This window comes from Penicillium solitum, assembly GCF_028829755.1.
Source record: "Penicillium solitum strain IBT 25940 chromosome Unknown utg000004l_segment0_segment0, whole genome shotgun sequence".
NCBI lineage: Eukaryota > Fungi > Ascomycota > Eurotiomycetes > Eurotiales > Aspergillaceae > Penicillium > Penicillium solitum.
In genome coordinates, this window is record NW_027072124.1 from 961,161 (window position 1) to 973,780 (window position 12,620).

The window sequence follows — 12,620 nt, forward strand, 5'->3', positions numbered from 1 at the left end:
AACTCACCAAATCACTGACTAGCAGTCAAAGCCTGCAAATCAAAAGGAAATGAAAAGAAAAGTGATATCACGATGGTCAAGATAGAGCTTGGTCAAAGCACCTTGAAGCTTCCGCTGGGTCACATGACACATATGTAATTGAAGATTATGTGATTTCCATATCAGTGTCAAAGTTACCTGTTACTTTACCGTAATTTACTCCCTTCCGCACTCTTCCACACAAAGATGCGGTTGGTATTGTCACGGACCATACAATGCTCAGGCAATCTCGGATATCATCGGAGCCGAGTGTTTTCTCCCTTGATGAGATCAGTGATCAACATTCATACATCTACTCCGTAGTTAACTATAACATACTCCGTGTGTTTTCAATGAAATCCAGGGTTTGTGTCCTAGTAATTTGTTAATGAGCTTAGGTACAGTTATTTTTTAAAGAATTTCCTTTATGGGTTCGATCACCTCCGTGCCAGGTCAGCGTCTGACCGCAACTGCTAGAGGTATAGCTAGTCTTTTGTACCTCGACGACAATAACCCGGCCATCCTAAAGCTTACCCTGGATGTTACGCAATTATCGGCCATCGATGCAGCCTTCAAGGCGACCGCCGCGTATTTTATAGACAGTTGCTACATCGATGTCGTGGTGAGCAACGCAGGAGATTCGCTTTCAGGCGATACTGACTGAATCTGTCACTGAGCATGAGATGCACGATGAGTTTGAAGTTAACTTCTTTGGTACCGTCTGTGTCGCCCTGAAAGGCGTCAACCTCAGTCTCGCTGCGGCGGCCTGATATTCAATATTTCATCGTTGGCGGGCATTTGCACCTTCCCCAGTCATGCATTTTACCGCGCGAGCAAGCATGCTGTCGAAGGATGGAGTGAGTCTGTTGCTCGAGACATGCATCCGGACTGCATCGATTCTGCTAATCTCACTTGAGCAGGATTCTTGGCATTTAAGAGCTGCATGGCGCATACTCCGTACATAACATCAAATTAGGGTTAGTTTTGAAACCACCCCAATTCCATTTTGATTACTAGGAAATAATTAGGAACTTCAACGGCTATTTATAAGACCTATTAAACATATATACCTTAAGGAATTGAATACCTGCATTATTATAGTAAAGAAAATTATTACACTCCGAGGTCGATGTATATAACTTAACCGCAGGCTTTCAAAATTCTTAAAAGTCCCAAAAAGGCTAGGTATTACCTAAAAGAGAGCTCTATAGATCACTATTGTTGAGATATTGAGTTGTTTTATGCCCTTAACTATGTGTTTTGGACCTAAGGGCTGCGCAACTGGAAAGGTTACATGCGCAGCTTACCCAATAAATTACCCCAGTTCCCAAACCCCGATCCGAACACCATATTCTGGTCCGCGTCCTGGCCGTCGCACTCAATCCCAATGAACATAAGATGATCATACACCTGAACATGCTCCCCCCGCTCCCCGAGGAACAGGAGACGCACGAAATAACTACTGCATATCATCTTCATTTTCTGATTACATTCTCTTTTGTATCCCTCTAAACCTAAATCCAGAAAAGTATCAAGTTCATCATTCTCATTAAATGTAGTGAGTGATAAAGAAAATGGCTGATGTTCTTCGCAAGTTCATCCATGAAGTAGCGGATTCATGACTAGGTGTTAGGTTAGCACGGTTGATTAGATATGGGGCTCTCAGAAGTCCATACCTGGAGTTTGGTGAGTGATAGTTTATTCAACATCGCATCCAACGCATTATTGAAGTCACTCCACTCATCAAGTGTGGGAAAGTCCCCTAGCTCCTGGAACATGCCCAGAGCAAGTCCCTCTTTGTGGATCTGATCAATTTCGTTCTTCTTTTGGCGCAGATGTTCAATCAGCTTCTTCATAGCCCGTTTCTTAATACTCTGGCGTTTCCTGAGGATGTACTTATTCTGCCATATTGAGTACGGTTTGAATAAAGAATTTGTTATCTTGCGTAGCAGCTCTTCTCGCTCTAGACTCTTCGCCTGAATACGCCTTTCCTCCTGAGTGAGCCTTTGCGCCCGGCCAGGCGTCCGCGTCCGCATCCCACGGAGGATTGAAGAAGGGTGGAAGCCATGCACAATATGTGTAATATGATCTTCGTACGAGAACTCTGATACTCGTTGGACTTCGGCACCTCTCATTGATGATCGTAGCTTTTCAGCCTGTTCGTGCTTGAATGAAACCCAGAGATCTGAATTCTGAGGATTAAGGCATTGACACGAAAAGATAACTGGCGGCTTGAACGTAGAAATAAAATCAAGTGTGAGCGTGAACATGTCATCAATTGCTTGTTTGCGCTCATCGGGGTGTGTTTTTATCCATTCGTCGGTCAACATTGGAAACAAGTCTATGATGATGATGTCTTCAAGTTTTATTTGGACCATTTGTAACTCTGTTTCAAGCCAGCCTAGAGTTCTGGTCTTTGTCACCATGCTTTTGTATTCCAAATGGTCATTTATTGGATTTTGAAGCAAAATACAGGGGAATGTGCGAACCCCGCAGAGCAGTTTTCGAAAATTTCCGAAGCCCTTTGGCGATAACTTATATTTTTCGCGAAGCTTCTCGGCTCGGGCAAAATAAGGATCGGTTGGTAATATCCGTTCGATTTCCTTTTGCACCTCCAGGGCAGGTTGGATCTTCTTCTTCAGAAGCACGTCCAGTGTTTTGGGGCTGAAGTGCCCTGTTAGCAACCCGGTGGAATTTAAGCCTTTTTCTAGCACAAGCTTCTCGAGCTCTTTCCTAAGTTTGTCCGTCTCAGTATTCATGTTGGCTGATTTTCGCAGTTCTGTGGCTGGAGAGCAAATGGACAATCATAAAAATATCTCGCGATAAAACGAAGTCGATGCGAAGCAGATAGTTTCCGAAGCGAGGTAGGAAATAATAGAGGAAAACCGGCCTTGGGCCTCTTATATATCCGAGTGCTGCTGTTGATTACCTCGGCGCAAACGAATGGCTCCTGAAATAGCTCCTGCTGCCACATATTCGATTACTCGTCCAAGAATTTCCTATTAAGGTAAGGCTCAGCCAACGCTCAACACCCAAATCCACTAAAATGCTGTCATCAGTCAAAATGGGGTCTATGAGCATGGTGGCCGATGACAATGCGTAAGAAGGTGGGTCATAAGACACGGCCCCGCCAGGGAACCCAATTGCTTAATTGGGGTTCTTTGCTTTATCCACATACGTCTGAACTCAACTATAACTATATTTGTGCTAGTAGTAGATATTCTAATCTCTAATCAGAAAGGCCTGATGTACGGAGTAGTCCGAGCTCAGCTGTGGTGGTAACAATCTCATATTCGGGCTGTAAGGCGTTTAGTTCGAATGCATGATTGGCCAACAAGAGCCAGGGTGACATAGCAAAGAGAATCCCCTCATTTCCTCATAGATACAGCTTATGGACTAATTTGATGGGCTGATTTGAGCCAAGCCGTCAGCACTTGGTGGACGATATGAACGTTGTACGAAGTACTTCGTAGATTGTAGGGAATCAGGATAACTGGGTGAAAAGGATAAAGCGGGGCCACAGACGAATCAAAGAGACGGCGATCATCTATTTGGTTGGTTTGCCCGGGTGCAAATGGACAACAGTTGACCTTGAAATCAAGTCGCTTTTCGGCCCCTCATCGCGCAAAACCCGCCTGCACATATATCTCCATCCCCCCTCCCATAGACTAAAGGACCTTGTTTTCTACGTGGCCTCATGTGTAAAGATTGCTAACCACCTCTACCATTCTCCGGTCCGTATTTTACCAGCGTAAATTGGCAGAGCGAGCGGAAGCGAAAAATAAATATTTGTTTTGTAGCGGAATTGAATTATAAATGGCAGAATAGTGCATCGGCCCGCTGGTGACAGCTCACACTTCGATGCATTCCCTCGGGTGGCTACGTGCAGATGCCACGAGAACTAGTGGTCCAACAGGCAGCACTGTGTCCAATCACATTGAAATTGTATCTCAACTAAGAAGGTCAGTGCACAAAAGGAGGACCAAGAAATATATCTGTCCGGGTGTTTTGCCAGATTTCACCCGTTCTGGGATCCTGATATCTCCCATCCACGATAGGTAGGGACTTTATGTTCGGGGTGCCAGGGGGTCTGATATCTCATAATAGACGATAGCTCGACGGCTGCGAAGATTGACGTGGAGAGATACTTGAAAGACGGGTGTAACTGGAATATAATATCTGGGGATGTAATGTTTTGTGGAACTGAATCTTACAGAAAGAAAATGAAGGGGATCTTTGTTTTAAAGGTGGAAATGTGATTGCCTCGCGAGCTCGGAGTCCACGGGCCCTTTGTGCTGTTATCTCCGTGGACGTGTGTAAACAATCCACTTAAAGTACGGTTACGTTTGTCGAATGCTATGGTTGAATATATAGTAGAAATATAGGGTATTGAGACCTAGAAGATATACGGACCGTTATAATAGTGTGTTCTTTTATTAGTATAACTCGATAAAATTGATATAAAGGTTAAATTAACTTTAATGAGTTGGCGACTATAAGGTTGTTGTAGAACTAGCATCTATTTACATCTCTTTCTCTCTGCGGGTATTGTTCCAAGGAAGAAAGACTTGAAGTTGTTCAAGTTGAGGAGAATGGATCGACCTCGGATGCTCCTTGCTGTCGTAGTACTAGCCTCCCATTCTTTTCAGAGCGCTGTAATCTGACGTTTCCCTCCCCTGCCTTCTTCTCCATCGTACTTGCAGTCTTGAGCTCATCAAGACTCTCCAGTCCATGATAGTAGGCCGCTAAAGCGGAGGACTTCCATAGGGAAATATGACTCTGCTTGCTCACGGTGATAGTGGTCGCTAGAAAGATGGCCCCTAGGAGGACTAGTAGCCCGGGAAGGATCATCCACGGCACCTCACGTTGACAAAAACATTGGTGACGTAAACTGTGCCGTTGACACTGTGATTTGTTATCTCAAGGCCATGTTTGATTAAAGAGGCAGCTATATTTGCCATGGCTTTTTCGAGACCGACGCGCTCGAGTTGTTTCATGAGCAGCTCTCCGCCAGTGTAGTACTCTTCTTTGCCACCGCCCTCTATTACTCCAGACCATGTACCATAGTCGTTGAGACCCCAGGATCCTCCTTCCGTAGGTGGAAGATAATTTCGAACCTCACCAAGTAGATACATTCTACCGTGGCAAAAGGCAAAGTCTCTGGTCTCTTGATAACCTGCGGCATCGGGTGGCCCAGGCATCCAGCATAATGGATTGGCGTATCCACCGTCAATCCCAATTTGGGCGTGGGATAGGGTCGCACCTGGGTGTTTCAAATATATGGTGCCAAAATCAATGTCTCCAATTTGTATCGAGGGTTCTCCGTTCTTCACAAAAACATTGTAATTTCTCAGACAAGCCGAGAGGCTACAGCCAGTAGCGTTCTTGATATAAAGATTGTCCGAGACAGAGGCATTGGGTGAGAGTGGAATATCATAAAGATCAAGCTCGATATATCCAACTGTCATCAATGGATTCGTCACTCCAGCCAGAGTATAATTCGGTGAATTGAACACATACCCATCGCTATCATCTCTAAGCAAACTGCGCAGCTGAACTCGCATGTCCATGGGCTTCCAGATGATTTTGGATAAATGACCCAGCATTGGACCGTATTCCGATAATGTATTTGAAAAACTGAACTCTTGCACGACACTCCCAGGAAAAGAAATCTTGCAGGTTCTATTGAAAGCTTTCGTCATAGGGGGCAACTTGCAATCGAGTAAAACAGTGCTGGTCATATCAGAGCAGCTGCTACATACACCGACTGACGAGAACTCATTCCAGGTACAATTTCCCGATGAGCAGTGGGGAACACTGAAGTCCTGGCGAGAAAAAAAAACCCTTGCGTAAAAGAGTCGTCTAACTCGTCGCCTAAGGTGTTTCCATTCCACTCTTCAATGGGAGTCCCGGGGCTGTCTTGAATAATAAACCCACGCAGCTGTGGCGCAAATGCACTAGCTGTAGTACTCATATCCATTGTTGGATGAATCGGATAGCTCAAAATTTGTTGCATAAACGGATCAAATGCCAGTAGAAGGATAATTATCGCAGCGCCAAGTGAGACAAGCGATTGGGCGCGATGGTGGATGACAATCATCAACGACCCTAAAGGACCTCTACTTGCAGCGTCGAACCTCTGCATGCCGATTAACTGGCATTGGTGTTGTTTGGGATCTTGAAACCATTGCCATTTCAACTGGCTAATTGCTTCTCCAATTACCAAAACCAACGCTGATTTGCATCCTGTCGCCAATACTGAGATAATCGTGTTTAGACTTAGGCCATAAGCCATTTCTGGTCGTACTTTGTTATCGTATATCCATAAGACAATCGATATTGCAATGAAACAGGCGACGCTGAACGCCAATGTCATCCACTCAAATAGCCAGGAGTCTAGCCATAAAGACCTGCGAAGCGGTTTCTGAGCGGGTGATTGTTTCGTGCTAATTTTCTTGGATGTCGGCAAAAGCCTGGTGTTGCGGTCATCGTCTCTATCGTCATTGAGCGGAGTCATTTCGATCATGATGGGTTTGCAAAAGAAAGATGAAAAACTATTGGGAGACTGTGGAGATGTTCCAGGAGTTTCGGTCCATCCGGCATGCTTAAGATATTCTAGAGGTTACTCAGGATAAATGTAGAGGCCGTATGTGATGGGATGGGGCAGGGAATAAGAGACACGAGAGCGCAGAGTTTCTTGGCGACTTGTACTTTTTGAGTGATGGAGAAGGCCCCTGATCTTCAATGTGGCGTGGGGGCTAAAATACCAGTTTCGCAGAACTAACATCGACCAAATTAAAAACGCTAGTGTATCTCCGTCACTTTCTACCTACAAAGTAGGTACGGAGTAGATGGGCGTGGCCTATCTCCACTGCTTGGCAAGGACTTACGCACGGACTGCATTTCAGATTGAGACGCGGCACAAAGCGGGCTGTTGTTGCCATGTGGAGACACTACTTTCAACTGCCGAGGGAGAGCACTGGGGCGGACTGCAGAGCTGTATACTCCGTACAGGGCCGCGGGGTTAGTTCCTACCCTCGCTAGCAGCTGCACAAGAATATAGTTGTAGATATGGATAAGAAGGAGGTAGCAGGAATCTTAAGGATGATGAGGAAATCATGTAGCGAACATAGGGGACTAGACTCAGGTCTCACATTCTACATCTACTATGCGAATCACTGCCCGGCGTCTATTTGAAGTTGTTGTCTCGACATCAAACATTCTCAGTGGCCAATTTAAAATCGTCGCCCTAAGCGCGGAACCATAACACATTTTTATATCGTGTCTATTGTACATGAACTTTGTAAAGGAAAATACGCAAGAGTTGGACTATGTCGGTCTTTCTTTGGAAATTGAATTGCGGTTCTGTGGAGGTATGAAGGGTCCGGATCTCAAAATCAAATATTAATTAGAACCATCAAGGCGCTTGGATCACCCTCTATATCATCACCCATGTTATAGTTCTTTGAAACTACTACACCCATTCTTCGAACAGCTTGGTGTCTAAATTAGTATATCCATCGACAACCTCCATTCCCCGCAGGCGTTCCTGTTCAATGCGCTCCCAGGTCCACTCTTCGACGTTCCACGAGTCAGTATTTTCCTTTTGTTGCTTATCCAGTGTCTCCTGGCTAGGAATCTGGTCATCGTTCATCTTCAATACCTCTCGAACCAACGATCCATCAACGCCTTCCATGGCCGTAATACCTTCGCCACTAGCAGGAGTGCCAACGTCGGAAGCCTCAGCCGAGGAGTCGGCCTGCGCTAGTGCGGTCTTGGCCTCACTCTCCGGGGGCGGCGCGGGGAGGAATCCGCTAGTGCGTAGAAGCCGCTCCGGGGGGACAGTCAGCCGGCCCTTTTTGACGACGTACTTGCTAACGGCCACAGCAAGGACGACCTTTTCGCCACCATTGCGGGGTGCAGGTCGCATGAAGCAGGTCAGGATGTACATCCACTTTGCATCCCAAGAGATCACCTTGGAGTGCATCTCATATAGTTCGAATGGCTTAATTTCGCGCTTGAATGTGCAGTAAACAGATCCGAGCACAATCGAAACCGGCTTGCGCCTTGGCGCCGGCTTTCCCTCCTTCTTGCTTGCGGCTAGGAACTCCTGGTCTAGCTCCTTGCTCACATTGCCGACGCCAGGACTGTAAATTCGGGTCACGAGCGCTGTACGCGAAACATCCAGATCCGTAAAATAAGTGCTGTTTGATTTGTGCAGATTGTAATCGGTCTCTAGCAACGGCGTGCGAGACGTGACCATGCATGGCACGAATATGGGATGTGTTGGTTTGCCCCGGGAGTCCACGATAGGTCTCCCCTTGGGGAGAAGTGGCGCACCTGGTTTCAAACGTAGGTTGCCTACGAAGTGATACAGCAGGCGGAACTATTAATTTAGTTAGTAGTGTAAGATATAGAGGGGAGGAAGTCAATTCTGGTCGTCGGGCAAGGGGCGAAGGAACACTTACATGCCAGACAAATGGGAGACTTTTCAAATTAATCACTGCCAGAAGCAAGGCCAGGTTCTTCCATGAGGCCAGCGACATTATGCCAGCTATTATCTCGCGTGTATTCTCCATAGTAAAGTCCCCAGAAATTGAGATGTATGGAAACCAACAGAGAAGAAAACGTCCGATTGTTCCGTACAGGTACGCTGACAAGACTTGAAACTAAGTAAGATATACTCCGGTTCATCTATAGGTGTCTCGGGAGATGAGATTAATTGGAATCAGGCAGAGTTGGCCGAAACACATTTAATGAGGGACGGAATGTTTCACAAAGAATGAAATGGTGTACTTGATCTCACCAGAATTGATGAGTCTCAAAGCCGAGCCTGCCGATCACCGATGGCGACTATCGTGAATTCCCCTTTTGTTGGGAGCCGAGGCCGATAAGCGGGCACGTGAGATTGTGATTACTCATGCTCTCAGCCCCCGCCGAGGTCACCCTCAAGGGTCGATCTATGGATTTCAACCTGTTCTAGTCGAAGATATTTCCTCGATAATACAGTCATGGGGAGTAGTTGGTGCTTCAACAACTCTAATACATCCAACAGGGGCTTGGATGAATGCTAACTTGCTTATTGATCGAATGAGTATGCATCCATCCAACCTTACCTATATATATTGGCGTTCACCATATGTTGTACATCCCTGATAGACCTATGATTGGATATTCATGAGGAATTTGTTGAGCTCGTTAATTTGTACTTTCCCACTTGAAAATAACCCCTCAAACAAGGGGAAGCCCGGGTTATTGACTGATTTGGAGTGCCCGGTTATCTTCCAGAAGTAGGCTACAGAAACGGAAAAAGGGAAAAAATACTGCTGGCTACAACATTCTGTATTATTTGGACCGAATATAATCGCAACCGTGGAAAAAGGTTGTATGTGTTATTCATCTTATACCACGGTGAAGACTAATGAATCAACAAAAAGAGACTAGTGGTTACATACGAAGGGCCGATACCTAACAGAAAGCTGTGCGAAGCCAACATTATAACTACTTCTGACAATAGAAATGTCACTCGAGTATGGATTAGTGCCACTGATATACTATTTGGGGCTCATTGTCATCCTATACCAAGAAGACGACGATGAGAGACGACACGTCAAAAATGTATAGAGAAAAGAAACCCCAAAAGATATATATGACTATGTCAAGAACAAAGACCTCCAAGGAAGATACAAATGAAAGCAAAACAGCAATATAGACGAGAAGGAGGTACGGAAAAGGCAGGCGGTTGCTATTGCTACACTCATCGTTGTTTTGACTGATTGCTTAGGACATTTATCCTGTGATCAAGTCAAGATGAAACATGGTTCAGACGTGCTTTCTAGTCTCAAGATTGGCCTTCACACCAAAGCGTTCTTCTTGCCAATCTCACTAACGCCTTCTCCCACTCCTTCATTGCTTCTCAGGGAACTCCAAGTGTTTGTTATCATTATTCTACTGTTATGAATCGCTAGCGAATTTGACCGAAATCTCACGCATCAGCCAGCTCTTCCTTGGCTCTTCTTTCCTAGGTCCAAAAGTGCTCAACTTCGTCGTTTACCGTCCTGTCTCCTGCTTGTCCCTGGCAACCCGCGCCTCGAGCCTATTCATCATGTCCGAATTGACCGACGATATCACCCTCGCAGGTTATCTTTTCAAACGCCTTTATCAAGTTGGCCTACATGCCGTGCATGGCGTCCCCGGAAACCACAACATCGCAATTCTGAGGGAAGCTACTCATGCAGGTCTTGAATGGGTCTCCCACCGTAGCGATCTTAATGCTGGGATCGTCGCAGATGGATATGCACGAGTTAAGGGCATCGCCGCTCTGATATCTTCATTCGAGAATATGCCATCGTCAGTCTCGACGGCAATCGCTGCCTCGTACCAGGATAGAGTCCCAGTTGTGCTCGTGATTGGGACACCTGAACGCAAGGCGCAGGCACAGGCCTCCAAATTCCACCATTCGTTCTTCGACGCGCAGCCTGATGTTCCTCGACAACCTGATGAGTTCCAGATGCTCGCTGATTGCTTCGAGAAAATCACCATAACCCAGGAGTTTCTTGTTGATCCTAGCGAGGCGACCGCCCAGATTGATACCGCCATTCGAGGCTGTATCATGCAGTCTCTGCCTGTCTACATTGAATTACCGGAAGACTTGGTCACCAGTATGGTACCGGCCAAGGGACTCGCTCAGCGCTTGGAATTCGACACTCCGCCTCACGATACCGAGATGGAAAAGACGGTAGTGGCCAGTATCATGAACAAGATTAAGCACGCACAACGACCAATGATTCTCGTGGATGCGGGTGTCCCATCTTGTGGTCTTATCAAGGAAGCAAACCAGCTGGCGAAAAAGACTAGGTTTCCGACTGCTGCGACCCAGTTCAGCAGAGGTGTTGTAGATGAAACACTCAAAAACTTCCACGGGGATATCTCGGATTTCGATATGTACGGTTCATACTTCAGATCTTCCGACCTGATTCTCCTTATTGGACCCCTGAATACCATTGAGTGGGCTATTTCCGCTGTGTTCGAGGCGAAGACAGCAGAAACAGTCACATTCAACAGGAATTCTGTTGTCATCGGCGACCAGAAATACGAGCTATTTTCTAGGCCTGTGCTTCAGCAGATTTCAAACTGCCTGAGTGAGAGGAAACTGCGTGACCTTGCCCCTTACCCAGATTTGCCCAGTGTCCGCGACAGTATTGAAATGCTTCCAACTCAGAAAAACATTGCGCCCCTTCAGCATGACATTTATTCCACATTTTGGCGACGAATGTCTATCTTCTTCCGTCCGGGTGACATTATCTTAACTGAAACTCAAACAGCCCAGGATGGAGCACGCTGCTTTGTGTTGCCGCGAGATACAATCCTCATCAATCCCGGTGCAGGAAAGTCACCCGGGCACATAATTGCTACCACTATGGGTGTGGCTTTGGCGCAACAAGGCCTTGCCAAAACAAATTACATGCTTTCACAAGGACGAACCATTCTCTTTGAAGGAGCCAAGGGGTTCCAAAAGGGCCAAAATGGCTTGAGAGCTATCATCGATATGAAGCTCAATCTCATTATGTTTGTCATTAACGAGGGAGTACCCGTCGTTGAAAGTTTAATGCACGCGATGGAATACACACAGCAAGATTCTGGTCACTGGCGATACTCAGAATCCGTTTCTTTCTTCGGGTCCCCAAATGAGACACCTTACCCAGTCTACTCCAGCATAGCCAGAACATGGGGCGACTTTGATCTTATTATCCATGATAAGATAATTCAATCTGGGACAGGGCTTTGCATCGTGGAGTTCATGATCAAACCCGGAGACCCAATGCAAAGCCCGAGTCTTCTCGCTGAAATGTATGGCCCGCCCCCGAGCCCTTTTTCGTTGAAGAAATATCACCTCAAGCAAGATTGATTGGCGAGAAAAATGAGACCAAAAAAAGCCTTTGGATTCTGGAACATGTAAGATGAGACGAGATATTTTGCAATACAATGTTCAGTTATCACAATTGTGTCCATAACACGTAGAGAAAATTGAAAAACGTAGAGAGCATATACATAGAAGTATACAATACCTCACCGAATCCCCGCTATACTAACATTCAACCATCACCTATATATTGTTGACAACTATCGCACCATAGCCCACATAGCAAACTCCTCTAACGAATCCCAATTCTTAGGGAACCCTTGGCTACCAACAACTGTAAACCACTGTTTCAACCAGTAGGTACCACTGTCCTCTTTAGTAACCCGAATCATGATCCATACCGGAGACGACACATCTGTTGTCTTGACACGATGCCGAAGCAAAACCTCCTCTTCGCAAGCCTTTACAAGATCAAATATAAGAAAGGCACCCTGGTCATCCTTTGCAATTTCCAATGTGGGGTTGAATTCCGACATGGAGCTAGTGAGTCACAAAAACCCTTCCCCAGGTGGACCACTCCCGAGGTCATACACCTTCCTAAAATAATCTCTATTCTAGCTGACACGATAGTGCGATCTACAAGTGTCTTTGAACCGGGAAACCCGAAATTAAAGATGATTTCTTCAGCTATTTGATCTGTAGGTACGTAGTGGTGGTACAGAATGTGCTGTTGTAGAAG

At 46.0% G+C, this 12,620-nt stretch overlaps 6 protein-coding genes across 6 annotated transcripts; 2 read left to right on the top strand and 4 right to left on the bottom strand.

The window, feature by feature from the left end:
- Window positions 1-445: 445 nt before the first annotated feature.
- N7455_006348 (uncharacterized protein) lies at window positions 446-788 on the top strand (the record flags this gene model as incomplete). The annotated part of the gene is made up of 2 exons (XM_065605332.1): window positions 446-640; window positions 669-788. The coding sequence occupies 2 exons, from the start codon at window positions 446-448 to the stop codon at window positions 786-788; spliced, it is 315 nt and encodes a 104-aa protein (XP_065461186.1).
- Window positions 789-1,634: 846 nt separating this feature from the next.
- On the bottom strand, window positions 1,635-2,777 carry N7455_006349 (uncharacterized protein; the record flags this gene model as incomplete). The annotated part of the gene is made up of 2 exons (XM_065605333.1): window positions 1,635-1,640; window positions 1,695-2,777. The coding sequence occupies 2 exons, from the start codon at window positions 2,775-2,777 to the stop codon at window positions 1,635-1,637; spliced, it is 1,089 nt and encodes a 362-aa protein (XP_065461187.1).
- A 2,088-nt stretch (window positions 2,778-4,865) lies between these two features.
- On the bottom strand, window positions 4,866-5,624 carry N7455_006350 (uncharacterized protein; the record flags this gene model as incomplete). Its single annotated transcript, XM_040956944.2, has 1 exon — window positions 4,866-5,624. One exon carries the CDS (start codon window positions 5,622-5,624, stop codon window positions 4,866-4,868), a length of 759 nt encoding a protein of 252 aa, XP_040812610.2.
- A 1,828-nt stretch (window positions 5,625-7,452) lies between these two features.
- N7455_006351 (acyl-CoA thioesterase) lies at window positions 7,453-8,796 on the bottom strand. Its single transcript, XM_040957016.2, has 2 exons — window positions 8,487-8,796; window positions 7,453-8,404 (listed from the first exon to the last, which is right to left on the bottom strand). Exons 1-2 carry the CDS (start codon window positions 8,595-8,597, stop codon window positions 7,493-7,495), a joined length of 1,023 nt encoding a protein of 340 aa, XP_040812508.2. The 5' UTR covers window positions 8,598-8,796; the 3' UTR covers window positions 7,453-7,492.
- A 1,327-nt stretch (window positions 8,797-10,123) lies between these two features.
- On the top strand, window positions 10,124-11,926 carry N7455_006352 (uncharacterized protein; the record flags this gene model as incomplete). Its single annotated transcript, XM_040956948.2, has 1 exon — window positions 10,124-11,926. One exon carries the CDS (start codon window positions 10,124-10,126, stop codon window positions 11,924-11,926), a length of 1,803 nt encoding a protein of 600 aa, XP_040812537.2.
- A 215-nt stretch (window positions 11,927-12,141) lies between these two features.
- N7455_006353 (Acyl-CoA N-acyltransferase) lies at window positions 12,142-12,417 on the bottom strand (the record flags this gene model as incomplete). The annotated part of the gene is made up of 1 exon (XM_065605334.1): window positions 12,142-12,417. One exon carries the CDS (start codon window positions 12,415-12,417, stop codon window positions 12,142-12,144), a length of 276 nt encoding a protein of 91 aa, XP_065461188.1.
- Window positions 12,418-12,620: the final 203 nt, after the last annotated feature.